Genomic DNA, 19,438 nt, shown 5'->3' on the forward strand with positions numbered 1-19,438 from the left:
GGATCGACATTCAGACGCAGTCATATAAACGCGTTATCTCTCAACCGACCTCGGCTAGTCATTAAGAGCAAGGAACAAGATCAAAATGCCAGGCGCAACAAAAGAACCCACGCAGGTCCCAATCTTGGATCCTACCTCCGAGAACAACGAGGAGATTGATCCGGCGATCGATCGCGACAGGATCAGAGTCGTACGTACGATCTGAATGATATGGAAAAACGCGTATCTAATTTGTCATAGCTGTCCGGCGCGACGGAGACGGCAGCATCTTTCCAGTTTGATGGCGAGGACCACACGCTAGGCAACGCGCTGAGATACATCATCCACAAGAAGTAAGCCAACCCTTTCAGCGCATAGACGGAGAAACAGCTAATGGTTCCATAGCCCTGATGTCGAGTTCTGTGGTTACTCCATTCCGCATCCCTCAGAAGCCAAGATGAACTTGCGCATCCAGACATACGGTAGGCCATACATGCGAAGCTAAATTTATCTCGCAACTAACACTTCACTAGATGGTGTCAGCGTATACACCGTGCTGGAGAAGGGTCTTGAAGATCTCATGGCCATGTGTGATGTCGTCGAGCAGAAGTTCACAATTGCACGAGATGACTTTGTGAACAAGATGGAAGAGTAGGATCGTAACGCGCCTATGCTTACGAAGTATTGCATTGCTGGCGTTCAAGGATAGCATAGTTAATTGGCGAAAGGAAAGGAAAGGAAAATGGTATTGTCTTCAGCTATATACACCGAATGTTGTTCTTGCTTGTCCCCAGACTTTGGTAGCGATGAACAAATCAGTTGCGACCCTATACGCGCGCATTAGCATATGAGTACTCGAGGGCATTGACGCAAAGAGTGAGCGTACCTCCAAGAAGCCGTTGATGAAGTTGCTTGGTAGCCGAGCCTTGGGATCCTCCTCCGCGCGGAAGTACTTGAGAACGTGTGACAATTGTTTCCAGAAGTTGAGTGTTTCCTGTACAATCATTAGCACATTTCCCACTATCAAAACGTGTTGGTCCATGGTGTACCTGGAACTCCTGATGACTGTTGAACAACAGCACATCTACTGTTTTGAGTTGATTCACGTATCGATGCCGCTCAAATTCCTGCCGCATTTTGGTCCGAAGCGTAGATACGGGCATGTTCAGCGAGTACATGGTCTGGATTTCGGGAGCCTGTAAAGTCATTGTCAGCCCAGGTTCCAGGTTCCAGGTCCTGCTGCCCGCTTCTCCGCATCCCGCGCTTTCCCTCCCTCGTTCCAGCTCCTTCCGTACACATCCTGTACCCAAGCCTCAAATTCATCCCAAATGATTGGAAACTCCGGGAGTCAACGTACCGACCGCAGCCAGTCCCGGTAGCTGTGAATGACCCTCTTCTTCGCATCGGTCCAGTTGACCGCTGTGTCCGCATTAGCCCTTCCGTTCCTCCAATGTTCAGTGACAATGTTCGACTAACAGGAGCGCGTGCGCTGAGCGAGGTAGGTGGGGTTGATGACCATGTTGGCGGTGTTGGGTAGCTTCCAGTCGTCTCGAAGCCGGAGCTGGAGTGACGATGCGGCTCGCGGGAGTGGAATGCCAAGACCTGACGTTAGCGCGGATTTTACTCCCAGCGCAGTCGCAAAGTTATCGAAGGCTTCTCTCTCAACCACGGATACCGACAACGTCTTTGCAATACACTCCGAGCTCGACCACATCTGTCGCCATAATCGATATTCTACCTCGCGCCAAATTCGCTCATCTCCGCCTGCTACAACCAGCCCAGCCATGCCTCCAGTCCGTACCGCACGCGCTTCGCGCAAGGCCCCGCCGGAGGGCTTCGATGACATCGAGGACACCCTCCTGGAATTCCAGAACAAGATGAAGGATGCCGAGAATGCATCGCACGAGGGCAAGAAGAAGTACGAAATGACGTGGCCCATCTTCCAAATCACCCACCAACGCTCGCGCTACATCTACGACCTATACTACGAGAAGGAGGCCATCAGCAAGCAGCTGTACGACTATTTGCTTAAGAACGGCTATGCGGATGCCATGTTGATTGCCAAGTGGAAGAAACAAGGCTATGAGAAGGTAAGTCCATCCTTCACAGCCAACTTCCCAGCTCGAATCGGACTAACTCGTGAGTAGCTTTGCTGCACGCGCTGCATACAAACCAAGGAGACAAACTTCCGCTCGACCTGCATCTGCCGTGTTCCCAGGGATCAGCTCAAGGAGAACCAGGAAATTCAATGTGTAAACTGCGGCTGCAGAGGATGCGCCTCCAGCGACTGAGCAGTATGACAAGGAGATACTGCAAAGACAGACCCGTACTCTGATTAATAGCGATGGACGCTATCTTTACTCTACGGATATTGCCAGGAGGGTGCAAAGACGCGCAATCAAGCGCGCACGACAGAACCGGGCCTTGGCAGCAGGTAGACTGCTACGAGATACTGAAGTTGGCTGCTCATACCGAATGGACCGCCAAGATGAGTTTGAGAACACGGTCACAACAAAAGCATAGGGTGTGTCTATTGACCAGAACATAATAATCCAAATGTTAACTTGTATACAGAGAAAAGTGAGTGTATGATGGTGTCCCCAACCTGGACGCCTGCAACCTGTGGGTATACTTGAACCATTACGCAAGTCGTCCACTCGTAAGGGAAGACCCAGTCTATATTTGATATCCGCCTGCCTGCAACCCATTAACCAAAACGCCTCTCCGGCAACTCAGAGTACCGAGCTTGCGTTGCTCATCCGCTTGTAATTGGAATTGGTACTACGTTGTGACGATCTTCGGCTCATATCCCGACCAAATCGAGATTCCGGCAGAGAATCCAGAATGCCCTGTCGCCGAACCCAAGCTGTCGGTGGTGGAGAGGGCCATAGTTCTGATATTTCAGATCCCAAACTCCTCCTGGCCAATTCGCTGTGTGTTAGTCGGAATGGGCTAGCCCCATCAATTGGCGAATCTCGACCGGAGCGACCCTTCTCCGATATGCTGCGTGAGGGTGTCTTCGGTGTCGCACCATCATCCTCTTGGTCTTGATTCACCATTCGAATGTACTCTCTGCTTTGACCGAGAACCTGGGCTTCTCTATGCCGACCGTCAGACACATGAGTGGTGAATGCGGACATGTTGAAAATCTTGCTTCCTCTCCGGGTGCTGTCTAATGACGGCAAACGTATCATGTAGTCTTTTTCTGGGACTGGAGGGGGTGTTGCGAGAGCTTGCTTAGCTTTCCGCGCTTTTCGTCTGCGCCACCAGAATCCAGTGAAGATACATATCGCACAGAAGACGATCATGACGGGTATCATTCCAAGGCCAATCTTTGTCCCGAGAGTCATTCCTGGTCCTCCTCGTGCTATTGAGTGTGCAGACGGTGTTTCTTGTTTCATGGCTGATGGGACCGCTGGCGGCGGCGGTGGTGGTGGTGGTGTCGACGAGTCTACGACGAGTGCTCTTGGTAACGATGCCGGCTGCGCTGAAGGGCGCGTGGGTCTTGTGCCTAGATCGTTGGGTTCGAGATTTGACATTATTGGTGTTGCTGTATTTGCGCGTGCCCATACATGGGGTATAGCAATGATAGGACTCATGCTGGGTGGCGACGTGTGTTGGTTAAAACGAAGTAAAGAAATTTGTCTAGGTATGGTAAAGAACGACGGTAGAAGAAATGGCCATGCTATGTCCAATATCTTTTTTAGTGAGTGAATTAGGGATGTCGACGAGGCGTCTGTATCATCGCATATCGAACGAAGACCTGAAACCAAGCAGATAGAGGTGTCTTTGTAGAGTACAACGGAAGCACGGTTAAGCATCGCCTACCGTGCTTTCGAAGACAATCACCACACTGACCACTGGATGACTATTGATTTGCGCGTTCCGCTTGATCCCCCGGCGGTCTATGATGAGACGCAAATTATCCCGACCATAGTTGTACGGCACTGGATTCGCAAGTGACTGCTGTATGCTGAAGCCAACGACTGCTGCGTCGCTCTTCACTATGCCGGTGGATACACAAGAGGGGTTCACACCTGCATTCTACAGCCCTTGGTACAGGAAGTGCTGCTCCATGCTTACGATAACACTTGCATCCGCATGAACATGACAAGTCTTTCTTTTGCGCGCATAGATTATCGTGAAGTACCGACTTCGCTCAGCACATGCGAACTTCCAAACTCAAACGAACAAATGTCATCATATCGCTCATCTCTCATCTGCTCAAACAATCACGAAGATGAGATCAACACGACTAACACGCTGGTTGATATCAAATTGCCACACACTCGAAGAAGTCGGAGGGTCTAGTATTTCAACACCGATGGTTGGGATGTCCGAGTGGCTAGCGCGATGCACTTGCGCTGTTTGTAGTGTCTCCTTGTTCGCCCTTCTATTCTTCCTCTCACAAAGCTACTGAACATGGCTTGCCGAACGCCATATGCACTCGACAATCTTTTGGTCGTGGTTCTTGCATCCGAACAGCCGCAGAACATCTCCTCATGGTGGTTTTCGCTGGATGAAACACAACACAGAGATGATGCCCGAGCTTTCCCCTCGTTTCTCGCCGCACGTGCATGTGTGAAGACAAAGAGCTGACATGTGCGCGCCTGCACTGCGGGGAAAACGCGTCTGCTATGGGAATACACGGCCCATGTGGCTATCATCCGCTTCCGAACCCAACCTTGGAAGCTATACAATAGCGGGATGTTGATCTAGCAGGCCACGCATTGCCACTCTTCCTCTCTTGAGCTTCCTTTGTAGTACTCGCGTCTTTGACTGTTCTCTTTCATATCGCACAGAAAGAAATGTTCCAGAAGTCATGGAAAAGTGCTGGCCATTGAAGGCACAGTGAGGAATGCCATAAGCAAGCATACTTTCGATTAGATCTAGACGCGAGGAGTACCCCACAGCTGAGATGTCAGAAGAAGGGATGGTGGCACTGTCGTAGAAAATCAGCTTCCACGAGGATGTGTTATCGATGAAGATCAGAAGCAATGGATCTGATGTGCACCAACGGTCGTTCAGGTTGCGTGCCATCCTGGAAATCACTCTAAGATTTGTCTCATTGAACCCTTAGGAAAGCTATCTACCGAGAGAAAAGCCGGCAAAGTCAAATACCATGACTGCTTACCGCAATCCCATCCTCCAGATCACCCCCACGGACTTGTAGTATGAGCCACAGGCAAGGCTGCTAGGGCAGACTATCTTGAGACGTGATGACCAGCTGGGACAGACATATGCTGTTTCAACAGAACGTGTCAAATGGTCGATTCCATGTCCAAGATCGCCTCGGCGGTGACGCAATGTTGGCGAAACAGCCGCTTTCTGGCCAAGACATCACTTGTGATGTGAGCAGCTATTTTGGAAAGGTCAAACATAGCAGAACCTTGTCGCGATGTAGTTTACGCTACTTTTCACAGACCGAGACGCACGAGGGACTGCTCACATATTAGGTTCTTAGCAAGCGATGCCTTGCCAACGCTGATGACTACAGCCTGTAATGAGTCGGTTGCACTGGGGCTCTCCCCATTCGTCATCCATAATCTGAAGGGAGCAAGGCTGACGCAACAAGACCGAAGCCGAGAGTGAGGCCAAGATGCCATGTCAAACAACTGGGGTCCGCTTGTTTCACAAGGCGCGTTCCAAGACAACCAACATTGGTATCGAACAATGAATGTACCGCCCGAGCGCATGGGTGGCATATAACAAGTACAAGGCCTCGTAATCTAGATACTTCATACTCGTCAAATCGAAAAATTTACAATCATGATGTCCTTTACTTCTGAGAAAACGCCGCTACTCCCTGTCGTCGAACGCACTCTTGACGCCTATGTCAGGAACATGGAACAGCGCCGTCGCGAAGGCATCGAGTACGCATTGCTGGTATCGACACTGCTGTTGACAGTCTTCCAATTCCTGGTGCTTTACAGCGGCGATAGCCTCGTACCCGTAGCTTTGGACAGCCGCTACTACGCCCTCGTGGCCCAGCTCGCGCGCGGCCTGCGCATGTCGATTCCAGCCAGCCTGCCCACAGCAGCCATTTTCTTCATTGTTGCGCCTTACCTGGTGCAGAAGGAGCGTGTCGTGATGACGCGGTACGCGATCCTCGTGTGTTATTTGATGGGGTCGACGCTGGGCGCGTTGCTGCTCTAGATGCACAGGGGTCTTGACTCAACGAGGCTCGCGTGGGGATTGGCGGGCAGCGATAACGGCGGGAAAGCGCATCCTCCAACTTTTTGGGCAGCTTCCATCGCAAGACTCATTGGGCGCAGGACGTCAATTGAGTGAGTCAGACAAGACAAGGGATACAAGAAGATCATCAGGTATGTTTGGTCCCAGCATTGGGCTCCGTCAACCGTTGCTGCCGCGAGAGTTTCTGCGTCCTCGCGATCGTCGCAAACAACGACTCAAGTTTCAACATATCTAACATCGTCACACAGTGCAGTTGATTGCTCATTACGTATCCCAAAATGCCCCTCACACGGCCCAACCCGCGATTCCTCGCCCGCACAAACCGTATCTTCACCTCGCAAATACGAACATACGCTGCACCAGGCGACGGCGTGATCCCACCCGCGAAGAAGAAGTATGTTCCGACTTCAGGCACATACCCGCTCGGGTTCAAGGCTGGAAGTGCGCATGTTGGTGTCAAGGCGTCCAATACCCGCTTCGACGATCTCGCCCTTATCGCATCCGATACTCCATGCGCAGGAGCAGCCGTCTTCACAACGAACAAGTTCCAAGCCGCTCCAGTCACTGTCAGCAGGGACATGCTAAAGAAGAGGAAGGGCGAGGGCATCCGGGCTGTCGTAGTGAATTCAGGATGCGCCAACGCAGTGACGGGGCGTGGGGGCATTGAGGATGCTATATCCATGGGCCAAGAAACCGACAAGTGCTTCATACAAGACAACAACGGGCAGGACGACCTGAAAGGAAGCCGAAGCATTGTCATGAGTACCGGTGTCATCGGTCAGCGCCTGCCCATTGACAAGATTACCTCAAAAATACCCACTGCATACTACAATCTCGGAGACACGCACGAACACTGGCTAGGCACCGCACGTGCAATCTGTACAACTGACACGTTTCCCAAGCTCGTCTCAAAGACATTTTCGTTACCGAGCACTCAACAAGAATACCATATTGCGGGTATGACTAAGGGCGCAGGCATGATCCATCCCAACATGGCCACGCTTCTAGGCATAATCTGCACAGACGCCCCCGTCGCCCCTTACCTGCTCCGTCAAGCACTTGTCGCCGCCATTGGAAAGTCATTCAATAGCATTTCCATTGATGGTGACACATCCACCAACGACACAGTAGCTATCCTAGCCAACGGTGCCGCCGGTGGACAGCCCATTACCTCAGCCGATTCCAAAGACTTTGCCGCTTTCCAAAAAGTCCTCACGGACTTCTCGATTGACCTGGCGAAGCTGGTGGTCAGAGACGGAGAAGGTGCGACAAAATTCGTCACCATCAAGGTGACAAATGCCGCGTCGTACAAGGATGCTCACCGCGTAGCCTCCACCATCGCGCGTTCACCGCTCGTCAAGACAGCCTTGTACGGAAAGGACGCAAATTGGGGCCGTATCCTGTGCGCGACGGGCTACGCCGAAGGCGTTGATTCTGTTGTTCCCGAAGAGACGAGCGTAAGCTTTGTCCCCACGGACGGCAGTGAGGAGTTGAAGCTACTTGTCAAGGGTGAGCCTGAGCAAGTTGATGAGAACAGGGCAGCCAAGATTCTAGAGGCTGAAGATTTGGAGATCAAGGTTAGGCTGAGTGAAAAGGAAGGCGAGGAGGCTGTCTTCTGGACGTGTGATTTTAGTCACGAGTATGTCACTATCAACGGTGATTACCGGACATGAGGAAATGTAGATACAGAATCTTATTGAGCGATTCATCTATTTCTGCAGCCGGAGTATGTATGCATCGTGTTCCGTATGGTGGTTGCCCATGCTCAGGACTTCTGCGGATCACAATCCTGTGAACTTTTCTCTGTCCATACAAAAGCCAAGATCCCAAAAACTGCTACATACGACCACAGGCAAAGGATTACTCCGGATCCCGTCCGCTCTCCACACGATAAACCTTTAACCGGCGAATTAGTAGTCAGGTGGGTGACCACTGGCGAATAATCGCTGTTGTATGTTTTTTTGCACATGCTCAAGCCACTTGAGCAAACATGAGCTTACGCCTCTACCTTTTCCGGATCAACCCGTAGTGCGCGAGTCTAAAGGAGGTAAAATATGCGCGATAAAGCTTGAAAGAGTACATTCTGCGAAAGTTGCCCTATGCGTACATTCGGCTCCCCTCAAAGGAGATAGACATCCCAAGGTTCACGGCGAAGCACGTACGTATATGCGTACAGACCCGTGTGAGAGCGTAGACCAAGTTGCTATGCCACGTTACTTCTTTTTCGCAACTCTGATTACTCCAAAGTTGCCGTGGGACGCTACGGGTATGTACGTACGAATAAATGTACATACTACTCCTACATGGCTACCGTGCATGCACGCATGTCCGCCCCGCCTCGCTATGAACATTTAGTATTGTCTAACTCTGTCGATCGCTTAAGCGACTGTATACTGTTCCATGGAACGCTATCATGTTGACCTACCGAGACTGCCGGCATACATGCCCTAGGGTCTAGCTGCGTGGTCCGTTTGTGGGGTAAAGGACAGACTAGAGAGTTGCGTTGCATATGCAGGTGCACTGACGATCGTAAATAGTGTCCCGTGTTTTGGGTACATGAACGGTGGACCGAAGGGCCGAGGCTACGTTATCGCTGCTGCAAGGTGAGGAGAAATAACTTTCTTTTTGCCGGTTGGGGGGCTTTGTTGGGACGAATGGGCTTTCGTTGAGAGGGGGTTAGGAGAAGAGGAGATGGGAAAAGCAAAGGCCACGGAAGATTATTTTGACGGGAAGTTATGTTTGGAGGCAGACTGATAAGAAGTGTAAGGCATAACATCAGCTTATCTAAAGTGCATGTTTGTAATCAATAGTAAAGTAAGCAGCTCGTGAACTGGGGTGAAATCAGGCAGGCAAAGTGTTTAGAATCAAGTAACATGTTTAATTTGCTGAGCAAGAAATACTATGGAATCCGCTGCGTTCAGGCATGTTCTCGTTCTCGTCCATATCATAATTATGCCATGTAAAAATGACCATCTCTGTTTGAGTCAAGTAGCCGCCGCCTCAATAGATCATTACGCTTGCATCGCTCAAAGAAACAGGAACCCGGAACACCGTAGTAGGCACAGTGACAGGGGCAATATGTACGTCCGCGTGGCCTTGCAACGCCTCGCCCAATAATAAGTTATGTCGAATTAGACGTTAAGAGTAGGAGGGCCAGCCGTTGCTATCGTGGGTATCGTTGGTCGTTACATCGTGAGGCGGAGTTATCCAATGGATAATCCAAAGTAGGAGGAGTCGAAGTGATGATCTTGGGCACCGTGATATGGAAGGCCAGGAGGTAAGAGCTAAAAGACGTAGTCGCAAGATGAGGGGTATCGAGAATGGCGAACAAAGAGGTATCCAGATCCAGATGATGAGATCCGGGGGTGGCGTACAAAAGTAGGATTGAGCCAAAAGCCAGTCATGATGGCGGGGTTGTAGTTGATTTAGAATCGAGTAGTAGAACTACGAGCCAAGCTTGGTCTCGCAGACTTCTTCTGGGGCGATCCGTTGGGGGCGATGGCCAGGGTCCTTGCTCCAATCTTCTCAAAGCCTTGAAGCAGGTCAATACCTGGTTCAGACTCGTCACTGTGCAATAGATGGAAGATGTCCTCGTCATCCTGCTGTGGCTGTTGCGGCTTTGCAGGAACATGGAAGGACTGAGGAGGCGTAAGACCCGTGTGTGCGTTCTCTTTCTTAGGCTGGGTAAGAGCGAACTGGGACAGAGGGGTAGATGCAGTAGACTTCAGCACGGGGGCCTTAATGGGCGACATCTTCTTGGCAGGCGATAGGTCTGGGATATTGAGGAAAGACGATGACATCTTCCAGTTGGGAGTAGGTGAGTTGGCCATGTTCCCCTTCGCGCCAGTAATGTCGGCGAGAACACCGCTTGTGGTGACAGCACGTTCGAGGCGGGGGCGCTTGGTTGAACGCTTGAGGGGGCTCTCATTGTAGCCAAAATCTCCAAAGATGTCAAAGGTACTCTCGAAACCATGTCCGACGAGGTTGACGTTCTCTTCGTTGGGGATGGATACAGCTGGGCTCCAAGCTTTGTTGTCAAGGAAGGAAGTGTCAACCCACATAGCAAGGCTCTTGTCTGGTGAGCCGCCTACTAGTTCTCGCATCTTGTTACGGTGGTTACGTAGATTAGTGTTAGGTGATGCGGAAGCGGGTGGAAGAGCAGGCCGTTTGAAGACGATAGCAGGGGTAAGAGGGTCGAGAACCTTGGTACCCTGGCGGACCGGCGACGAGATGACAGACTGCTTGTGAGACCTAGTCTTGGTGGGAGAATCGTAAGAGGAGCCACGTATGCGGGCAATCTCTTCTTCAGCACGTCCACGCTTAAGACTGGGACGATCGAGATCCGCCTCGGAAGTGAGTAAAGGTCCCATTGGGTTACCCTTGGTTGCAGACGATTCGATGGACGAGTAGTAACCGCTGTCACCGAGACCGTTGAACTTGCGCCGGCATCCGCCCGAGCGGCTGTTGGGTGCGAAGTGTGGGGCGCGTGGCGGTGTGTCCTCACGCACTGAACGAGATCGAGAGACAGGTGGAGGAGGTGATGAGTGGATGTCGGCTGGTGGAGGCGAAGATGGCATCTGACGGGGCGGCGGCATGCTAATAGGATCATGTCCGTCATGCGCAGCAGGGTCAGAGCAAGGGATGGTAGCTTCGGAAGAAGGTAGCTCGGCCTCTTCCGGAAATTTGCTCGAGTCAAATCCCTTTGTCGAACTCATGGGTGGGAAGCTAGCCGACATGGATGTGGAAGGACGCGGGAGATCACTAGTATATGCCGGAGCAAGGGATTCTGGAGGTGCCGGTCGGCGTACAGGCTTGACCTTGTGGTATTGCTTCTCGAATCCAGCATTAATGACCCAATAGTGGCCTTTTCCAGGGTCGTCCTTGGGGCGTTCTTGCTTGGAAAACGATTTGCTAAGACTGAGGTTGTGGCGGATGCTATTTTGCCATCCAGTCTCTTGTGAATTGCGGTAGAAAGCGAATGTGTCGGAGATCCATTTGTAGATCTGCGCGAGGGTCAACCGACGGCTCGGTGATCTTAGAATAGCCATGCCGATGAGCATAGCATAGCTGTAAGAAGGCTTGTTGCCGTCGTCCTCAACAGTGGGCATTTGGTCTGGGTTGGGTAGCGGTCCGTCCACGTCTTCGATCTTGATGTCCTTGACGAACTTCTGCTTCTTGGTGATGTTCATGTTAGTGCGGTCGCGTAATGGGGCAGCGTCCATCAGTGGTCGCTTGTTTCCCTGCTTCATAGGTGGCTCTGCCGCTGACATGGCGGACATTACGGGGCCAGAATAATAGGCGTTCTCCTTATCCATGTGGGACGGATAGCCGGACCAGTACTGGAGTTCGCCGACCATTGGATTGGAGTCTTGCGAAAGCGCAGCCTGGACCTTCTTGGTGGGCGCGTCGGTGCGAAACCACTGCTCTTGCGGCGGCGGTATCTTGACCGTGTTGAGACCCTTCTCGGTAAGGGCACTGGGTGGAGGCGAGCTGGAGACTTGGCGGGTCTTGCGGGGCGATGCTTTGGCGGTGAAGGATGCGGGAGGGGCGAGGAGGGTGTTTGAGTTGTTGGACACGTCGGTGATGGACGTGAAGGCGTCGAGGTCGCGTGGATCAAAGGCGTTTACTTGGTGGTGGTCGTGAGGCTGTACAGGGTCCTGAAAAATCTGCATGGAATGTTGTCGACGCGCTGCAGCCATGGCGAGACTGGGCTACAAGGGCATCAACAGCCTTGTATAGTCTCTCCAGACGCTTTGACGCGTGAAGTCGCGTCTAGAAATTCAAAATGGGTCCGTCGAGGCGACTAAGCACGGTCGGCGGGTGCGGTGTTGACTGAGATTGCGGTGACGACGGCCAAGTGAGTCGTTGAAGGGGCGGTAAGGTGTGGGCTGTCAATTGTCGGAGGGAGTATGCTGCCTGTCATGTGCGGTGCAATTCTACGTGACTTTGTGAGAAAGGAGCGCGTTTGAGGGGGCGTGGGCTGCTATCTAACCTGTGCTGATGGGATGAGGCAGCGGAGCAATTCGCTTAAGGGCGCTAAAAAGAACCTCTGACGACAGTAATGCCGGATCTGCAGCGGGAGGGCGGTGTGCGTTTTCTTCTGATAGCAAATAATGGAGGAATGCAGCAGGAGGGATTCAAAGACACAAAGTGGGCGATGAAACAAGAAGAGGAGATCTTGGGCCGCTGCTGGAGCGCGGAGAGAAAGCGGGCAGGACAAGAGGGCAATAGGCAGGCTTGGAGGCAGCTGCAGCGCACCTTCCTTGGCTGCCACCGCAAACGCACCTACAAGGAAGGAGCAAGGAAGCGTGGCCAATGAGGGGGTCCGAGCACGAGTTCCCTCTGATCGATCGCACGTCATGCCCATCTTGCCCAGGAACAACCTCGCGCCGGCAATTACACTAGCCAGCTGTTTGCAGTGGGCGTGCACGGTAAGGCTGCTGCCATTGACGCCCATCTGAAACCATCTGCTTTTGCCCGCCGTGAGATCCAGCACCCAACGCCTGTTGCGAAGACTGGGAGAGCCACCGACGTGCAAGCGCCAGTGCAACGCGTCGGTGAAACAACTGCCTCGTCGCAGCCAGCTATCCTGCAGGCCGGTGGATAACAGCTATCGTATGCCTAGGGAGTCGCCCCGGAGCGCAATGCACAGCCTATCGAGTGCCAGACGGTGGCACATTCTGATCCGAACACTAGGGGCGCATGAAACTCGACAAACTGCACCCTGGCCTTAGGTGCAGCTCAGCTCAACCACTAAAGCCACACGCCCACATACCAGGGGTACGCAGTCCACGCTGCATCGCTACCCTCGTGGTCCAGAAGGGTCTCTCGAGGCTACCACCGACACCTCATTTCGATCTCAACTCCAGCGCACGGAACTTCTCCTGCATCGCGATCACAAACTCGCAAAGGAGATGAACTGTCATCTGGTCGACAACATGCGCGAAAACTCATCTTGGAACACTACGTGAAAATCGGGTACCTCGTCGTAGTGCGCTCCGAGTATGCCGTCTTCATGCGCGGAAGCCTTCGCTACCATGCCTGCGTGTCAGCTTACCCCAGTACTGCACCCCACTCAACAGTCATATCGCATATGCCGCATCCGGTCTACCGACTTGAACACTTCTTGCTCTTTCTTCTGTCCATTACGATATTCTTTCATCATGCGGCTCAGCTCCTGTTGAAAGGCGCAACGCTCAGGTGCCGGCTAGGTACCCGTCAACAACGTCTGTGGTTCCATTAATAACCTCCTAAGCGAGTCTTTACAGATCACGATGCGGAGCCTCCTCCGTGATTAGCAGCGTGGGGCGGACGGCTCATCATGGTGATCAGCGGGTAGCCGCAACTTCGACCTCAACAGCGTCTGTTCTCTCGTGCGCTTAAACCCGCAAACAGGCTTGTGTAACCAAACCGGGAAGTATGCTTCCAAAGCGGAGGGCGCCGACTGGTCGTTGTCGCTGCTTGCTTCACTCCGTCCGTGAAATCTCCCGCCCGACGTTTACAGTGCTGTCGGATCGGACACCAAAATCCAGGGCCGGTACTTGCGGAAATACAGTCCTATGGCCAATCAGAGAAAACATAAATCGTATCATTTTGAATCTCGAACACCCTACTCGAAGTCTAAGACTGTAAAATTGAAACCGTATACAAACCATCACTTAGTCCAGGAAATGGGAAGGCCAGATGGACAAACACCGGGCCTCACTCAGTTCTACACGCCCTACACTTATGTGTCTGCTCATTCCAATCTTCTCACCTGATCGCACAGCTGACGTATGCTTCGACACTTGCCTGTCATGCTTTGAACTCATGACATGAACGAGCCGGCAATAAACCGCTCACGCGACCTGTCATGAGCTGCGAGCGTGTGTTGCGTCGGGGAGGTTCCCTTGACCCTTAAATTGTACCTGGATGAGAGCTCATGCTACCCTTGCCACAATGTGCCGCTGCGGTTCTGCATGGTACAGCCTGTGGGCATGGCACTTGAGTGGGATACCCGACCAGATCACCATCGGAAAGTTTGCAAAGGGTCACATTGCTAGGCATGTAACGTTGTAATGTGCATATCCACATTAATCATGTCCCTCACTGTCGATGGGTGTATGCTTTACGAGACGTTAATGAAGATCATGGAATGCACAAGGATGTACATGATCTGTGGAGGGAACCGGATACATTCGGGTAGTTGAACCTGTCAGTGTCTTTACAGTAAGGTCATTTGACTATGTAATTTCACGTCGGTGCCGTCACGTAAGAGCCTAGCGATCGTACAGACATCAGACCACGTTTCAAGCGTTTTGAGAATGCTACAAATTATCCCGAAGCCTGGTGGACGGAATTTCAATAGGCCGATAATACTTGAGTTGAATGGGTACAGTGGCATAGTTTTAGGAGGAATGACTATAAGAGTCAGCGATGATGTACCTGGGTCTGCTAATATGTGTAATGGAACGTACAATTGCCTCTATCTGTTCTGTTCCTAAAGGGCAGATTGACTTGCGTTCCAATATATAATAGGCGCAGTTTCGGTCTTCAGGACATCTTCCGAGGCAGATAATTATCGTGTGAGAGATGAACGAGAATGCGTTCTGCGAATGAAGGCATACAAAGCATGCTGAGTGTGACACAAACACATGATGGCAATAATGACATGCAACGTTGTATCGAAGAGAAAATATTCGGGTATCTAGGTACTAACTTAGTGCACCAAAAAGGTCTATGTCTATCTCTTGATTCCGCCAACAATGCTGACATGCTCGTTGGCAATGTGCTAATTTCAAATGATCTATGTGAACTCCAGACAAAGTAAGACATCGTTCATCGGCTTCGAAATCTCTGCTTCCAAGGATTCAACGAGTATCTAGGACCTTCGAGACCCGATCCTGAGACCCGGTATTCCCTTCAGGCCCATCTTGCCGACTGTGGACTTCTCCAACATGGGCGGCTCGGGACAGCCCATCGTGTACGCGTAATCATTCGCCAGACGAACTAGATCGGCTGTAGAGATCTGAAGCTTCTTAACGAAAGTCTTGTTGTAACCAAGGAACGCCTGGTACGCCTTTGACTTCGATGTCTCATCGACATTGGTGAAGGCTCGGTCAATGTTTGCCTGGTGCGAGGGTAGACGTGATACGAGATCGACGGGGTAAGGGTTGATGGGCAGAGTCTTGTTGATCCTGGGGAAGAAGGCTTCTTGCTCGAAGAGAACGAGGACGGCGCGCCCATCCTTACCAGCACGAGCTGTTCGGCCGACGCGGTGAACGTACTGGTCAGTGCTTGAGGGGAGACCCAGCTGAACGACGAGGCCAACATTGGGGAAATCCATGCCGCGCCCGACGACGTCGGATGCGAACAGAATACCGCTTTGAGCGTCCTTGAACTCCTGGGTAGTGCGTGTGCGTGCAGGCTGAGACATGCGGCTGTGGAGCTCAAATAGCTTGAACTGGGGCAGCGCATTTCGGTAGAGGTCATACAGCAGTCCAACACCGTTCGCAGTGGTACCGAAGACAATGGCTTTAAAGTCGGTAGGGTTCTGGTTGTACTCCTCCTCGATCAGGGCTGACAACGCAGGGAAAGTCTGACCGACGGTAGGGACAGAGAAGAAGAACTGTGGTACGCGCTCGTGAGTCGGCACTTCGTTCGGGTCGACAGTCGAAAGATGTGTGTAACCAGGGAATAAGACGATCTTGGCGATGTCAAGAACTTCCTTGGGGAGTGTGGCAGAGAAGCACATTCCTTGCCAGCCATCGTTCTTTGGGGGAATGCGCCTGAGTATCTTCTTGACCGCAGGTGCAAATCCGGCATCGAGCATCTGATCAGCTTCGTCGAGGATAACCGTCTTCAGATCACTGAACTTTTCGCGAACTTCCTCTTCACCCAGAATGTCGTCAAGACGGCCAGGAGTAGCGACCAAGACGGTAGGGTTGCCGTTCATAAAGGCTTTGAGGTTCGAGGCACGGGAAGTACCACCAAACGCAGTATGGCACTCCATCTTCTGGGGCAGACACGATGTGACACCATTGCACTCCTTCGCAATTTGTAGAGCCAGCTCGCGAGTGGGACAGACGACGAGGATGGCGACCTTGCCTTTCCGAGGCATGTTACCGGCTAGGAGGTTTTGGATCGCAGGCAGTAGAAAGGCCACGGTCTTGCCTGTACCTGTCTTCGCCTGTACAACACAGTCGGAGGAGAGAGTGGGCAGCTCGGTGAGAACCTTTTGTTGAACAGGGGACATGTATCTGTAATAGTTAGCGACCGCGCCGGGAGAGTGCAACGCAAGAGGGGCTCTGCTTACTCAAATCCCATCTTGTCCAAGCCATTGAGCAACGCTGGGTGTAGCTTGTTTTTCAGGTCGGAGAAGGGCTTCGGTGCCGCATCGCCCGCCGCAGTGCTGTACATCTGCCGTACGTCGACTCCCATATCTGGCTTCGGCAGTGTGTCTTCAACTCTAGGACGTTTTGGTTGCTGCGACATGGTCGAGCGAGAGTTCGCAGGTCCTCGCGCAGGCGTGCCGTTGGTACGGTCACCGCCGCCACCGCCGCCGCCTCCACGGCCTCCTCCTCTGCCGCCGCGAGTCCACTTGCGCTTCGGTGGTGCGGACATGTCTGGGACTGATGCTGGTGCTGGAAGTGAGGTGTATTGTCTGTGCTGGCTGCGGTTGAGTGCGAAGGGGATTGTCGAGATGAGGCTATATCTTGTATTAGTTGCTAGAGAGCGCGGCTGAACGAGACGAGCAAGAGCGAACGGGCTAGATGAGAGAGAGTGTGAAACTAGTTTCATTATCTTCATTCGTACATACAAAGTAATCCGCACTGAGAAACTAGAGAAAAGTAAAGACGCCGAGGGGTTGTGGATACTGAGAGCAATCGTACCCTTAGTTTGCCTTCCGGCCAAAAAAAGTTCGACGCCCCGAGTCAGTCTGTGCTTTCTGCGACTGCTCGCTGAGTCAGCCATTCTTTTATAATACCTAAGATCACGCCCTACTCACAAACAACACTAAAACTCAAGGTTCAGTCTCGATATTGAAATGAGTGGTAGATCTCCTCTGCGAAGCTTCGCGCTCAAGCGTAGGAGGCTACTGTAGCATACTGCTTCACTTCAGAGACGCTGTGTTAGTGGAGCGTCTGGCTGTTGAAGAGCTTGCTTCCATTCCTTTCAAAGCTGGATTATGGAATGAATTACAGAAATAGTACACCCCAGACGCATTCCTTGGGGCTCCTTCCGTTTAAGATGTTGATAACCCAAGTCTTGGACTCCTTTCATGTTGCTTTCAGAAAGACAGCTTGTGAGGTCGTACCCGTCACCAGCTACGATCAAGCCATGTCTAGTGCCTCGTACTCTACACGCGTGATGCTGCCAAAATTTACCTCAAAATCATCAGCATCCCCCTTTTGCACAATGAGATAGCCCGGCTCTATGAAATTGGCGTAATCGTCACCGACCAGTGTCCAAATCAACTCGTCTGCTGGAGTGCTTAGAACAGCAAGGAGCCGAAATCTGATTCGGAAATGCGTGCGGAATGTCTTGAAAAGTTGATACATGTATCCCAACAAGTGTTCGAGATACAACTCCCTGTTCTGGCCGTCGGGGTCTGCATAAGTGGCATTTGCTGTGGGAACGGTGATAGATATTTCAAGATCTCCGCTCGTGCTTGGGTTTTGTAGTTTGTCCATTGTCATCTCCAAGAATTTGACTAGGAGACATCGTTCCGTTGTATCTACGGAGATTGGGGTGGCAGTATTGCATTTCGTAGCAATATCACTAAACCAGTCTCGTACCAGTGCGGAAAGCGTGGGTGATCGCGATGAATTTCCGAGTTCGCTGAAAATTTCCTTATAACGGCTGGGATTAAGGTACTCGTAAAGTAGTGCGTTGAGATCATGCGAGGTTGACCTTTTGACTCGCACCCAATGTTGCTGACAATCTGTCGCGTTTGGTGTATTGGCTTGAAACCAGCGCTCGCCCCAGGTATATGTATGTGCGAGTAGTTGTAAGAGGCGAGGCAACTGCTTGATGCCCTTCGAGTGCACTACAAGGTGTGCTTCCTTCTCTCGATCGAGTGCATACAACGCGTCCCCAGCAGCTTGCTGGATCTCCCGACTGACTCCAATGGTGCCAGAATGGTATGCAGTCGCCATCCAACGCACATGTTTGATCCTGGGAACGGTATTGAGGACCATGCGATTTGCGTCCCATCTGTAGATTTCTAGATGAAGTTCTTCTGGGAGCGCGGCGAAGCTAGCTTTGAGTGTGTCGGGTGAGTCCATAGTAGGGTGAATACTCTTAGCTTTTTGCTTTCCAGCTATCGATACGTTGCTGGGCTGATCCGTAGTAGGCCTTCGCCTCCTGCTTGCAGTTCCTTATAGTTTTTTGCTGGCTTGTTATCGAAGTATGACCATGATGATGACGGCAGACCTTGGATTGACGTCGTTTGGAGGTAAGATCTAAGTAGATGCAGATGTGATTGAGGGAATCTACTATATCGTAGCTCGAGAAAAGAGGTGTTGCGTATACTGTATCAAAAGTAGCAGCTTGGAACAGCTTCCTTTTGTTGCTAACATGGCAAGGAGGAGTACCAATTTACAGAGGTACACGATGAAACTACTACAGGCAGTTTACAGTCGTGGTTTCGCGTATCCACTTGCGTGTTTTCGTCTAGGTCTCGCTTGAAATGCAGTGGTTGTAAGTGTCTGTCCAGAATCTCCATCACGAGATGTCTGTACCTAGGAACGATGCAAGGTACACAAAGAACTTTACCGTCGATATCCATTAGAGCGCGAGCGCGAATGTTAGAAGAAAGAGCCCTCCAGTCACGATTTATCGCAGAACCACAACAGGCCTCGGGAATACCTAGGTACCTCGTCCGCGCGTCTACCAAGCTACCCCCCACCTGTAAGTGCGCGTCGGTAGCATGTTATATTGTGGCTTACCAATGTCGTTGAAAGGAGAATCAGGGAGGTAGTGATAAGTGTACTCTCGAAAATGTAAAGGATATCCATGGCCGTAACGCACTAACAGCGCGACATAAGCATTGATGACCTGCTTGGCAGAGAAGCTTAGCTACGATCGCGCGCTAGGATGCAGACGGCATGATCGAGACCGCAGTGGGCCTGTCCCTTCGCTGATGCAGGATGGCTAAACATAATAGCATTTGGCGCCAGACTTCATCAGCGCTGCAGACAGACTCGATACTGTATGGGTCGCTCTTATGACATTAGCTGTTTCGCAAGCTTCAGTGCTCACCTTAGTCGGTTTGATCCCAAGA

General features: G+C 51.7%; 9 protein-coding genes across 9 annotated transcripts; 4 read left to right on the forward strand and 5 right to left on the reverse strand.

Annotated features, from left to right (window-relative positions):
- Window positions 1-85: 85 nt before the first annotated feature.
- Window positions 86-634, forward strand: BKA58DRAFT_441759 (DNA-directed RNA polymerase; the record flags this gene model as incomplete). Its single annotated transcript, XM_046173845.1, has 4 exons — window positions 86-190; window positions 241-332; window positions 385-461; window positions 513-634. 4 exons carry the CDS (start codon window positions 86-88, stop codon window positions 632-634), a joined length of 396 nt encoding a protein of 131 aa, XP_046023412.1.
- A 160-nt stretch (window positions 635-794) lies between these two features.
- BKA58DRAFT_441760 (uncharacterized protein) lies at window positions 795-1,498 on the reverse strand (the record flags this gene model as incomplete). The annotated part of the gene is made up of 5 exons (XM_046173846.1): window positions 795-806; window positions 866-973; window positions 1,029-1,175; window positions 1,337-1,398; window positions 1,456-1,498. The coding sequence occupies 5 exons, from the start codon at window positions 1,496-1,498 to the stop codon at window positions 795-797; spliced, it is 372 nt and encodes a 123-aa protein (XP_046023413.1).
- A 265-nt stretch (window positions 1,499-1,763) lies between these two features.
- BKA58DRAFT_319639 (cell cycle control protein cwf14) lies at window positions 1,764-2,270 on the forward strand (the record flags this gene model as incomplete). The annotated part of the gene is made up of 2 exons (XM_046167727.1): window positions 1,764-2,069; window positions 2,127-2,270. 2 exons carry the CDS (start codon window positions 1,764-1,766, stop codon window positions 2,268-2,270), a joined length of 450 nt encoding a protein of 149 aa, XP_046023414.1.
- Window positions 2,271-2,711: 441 nt separating this feature from the next.
- BKA58DRAFT_403609 (uncharacterized protein) lies at window positions 2,712-3,518 on the reverse strand (the record flags this gene model as incomplete). Its single annotated transcript, XM_046171798.1, has 1 exon — window positions 2,712-3,518. One exon carries the CDS (start codon window positions 3,516-3,518, stop codon window positions 2,712-2,714), a length of 807 nt encoding a protein of 268 aa, XP_046023415.1.
- A 2,233-nt stretch (window positions 3,519-5,751) lies between these two features.
- Window positions 5,752-6,135, forward strand: BKA58DRAFT_441763 (uncharacterized protein; the record flags this gene model as incomplete). The annotated part of the gene is made up of 1 exon (XM_046173847.1): window positions 5,752-6,135. The coding sequence occupies one exon, from the start codon at window positions 5,752-5,754 to the stop codon at window positions 6,133-6,135; it is 384 nt and encodes a 127-aa protein (XP_046023416.1).
- A 165-nt stretch (window positions 6,136-6,300) lies between these two features.
- Window positions 6,301-8,193, forward strand: BKA58DRAFT_388569 (uncharacterized protein). The gene has a single exon (XM_046170668.1). The coding sequence runs from the start codon at window positions 6,453-6,455 to the stop codon at window positions 7,845-7,847; it is 1,395 nt and encodes a 464-aa protein (XP_046023417.1). The 5' UTR covers window positions 6,301-6,452; the 3' UTR covers window positions 7,848-8,193.
- Window positions 8,194-9,445: 1,252 nt separating this feature from the next.
- BKA58DRAFT_211349 (forkhead box protein J2) lies at window positions 9,446-12,114 on the reverse strand. The gene has a single exon (XM_046166051.1). The coding sequence runs from the start codon at window positions 11,871-11,873 to the stop codon at window positions 9,600-9,602; it is 2,274 nt and encodes a 757-aa protein (XP_046023418.1). The 5' UTR covers window positions 11,874-12,114; the 3' UTR covers window positions 9,446-9,599.
- Window positions 12,115-15,034: 2,920 nt separating this feature from the next.
- Window positions 15,035-16,647, reverse strand: BKA58DRAFT_319279 (P-loop containing nucleoside triphosphate hydrolase protein; the record flags this gene model as incomplete). Its single annotated transcript, XM_046167708.1, has 2 exons — window positions 15,035-16,412; window positions 16,469-16,647. The coding sequence occupies 2 exons, from the start codon at window positions 16,645-16,647 to the stop codon at window positions 15,035-15,037; spliced, it is 1,557 nt and encodes a 518-aa protein (XP_046023419.1).
- An 839-nt stretch (window positions 16,648-17,486) lies between these two features.
- BKA58DRAFT_441767 (uncharacterized protein) lies at window positions 17,487-18,440 on the reverse strand (the record flags this gene model as incomplete). The annotated part of the gene is made up of 1 exon (XM_046173848.1): window positions 17,487-18,440. One exon carries the CDS (start codon window positions 18,438-18,440, stop codon window positions 17,487-17,489), a length of 954 nt encoding a protein of 317 aa, XP_046023420.1.
- Between the last annotated feature and the right edge of the window lie 998 nt (window positions 18,441-19,438).

The sequence above is a fragment of the Alternaria rosae genome (genome assembly GCF_020736505.1).
Source record: "Alternaria rosae strain MPI-PUGE-AT-0040 chromosome Unknown BKA58scaffold_7, whole genome shotgun sequence".
NCBI classification, from domain to species: domain Eukaryota; kingdom Fungi; phylum Ascomycota; class Dothideomycetes; order Pleosporales; family Pleosporaceae; genus Alternaria; species Alternaria rosae.

What these genes read in the sequence shown, in the direction of transcription:
- BKA58DRAFT_388569 (XM_046170668.1), top strand. Translation starts at nt 6,453, where the DNA reads ATGCCCCTCACACGGCCCAACCCGCGATTCCTCGCCCGCACAAACCGT.
- BKA58DRAFT_211349 (XM_046166051.1), bottom strand. Translation starts at nt 11,873, where the DNA reads ATGGCTGCAGCGCGTCGACAACATTCCATGCAGATTTTTCAGGACCCT.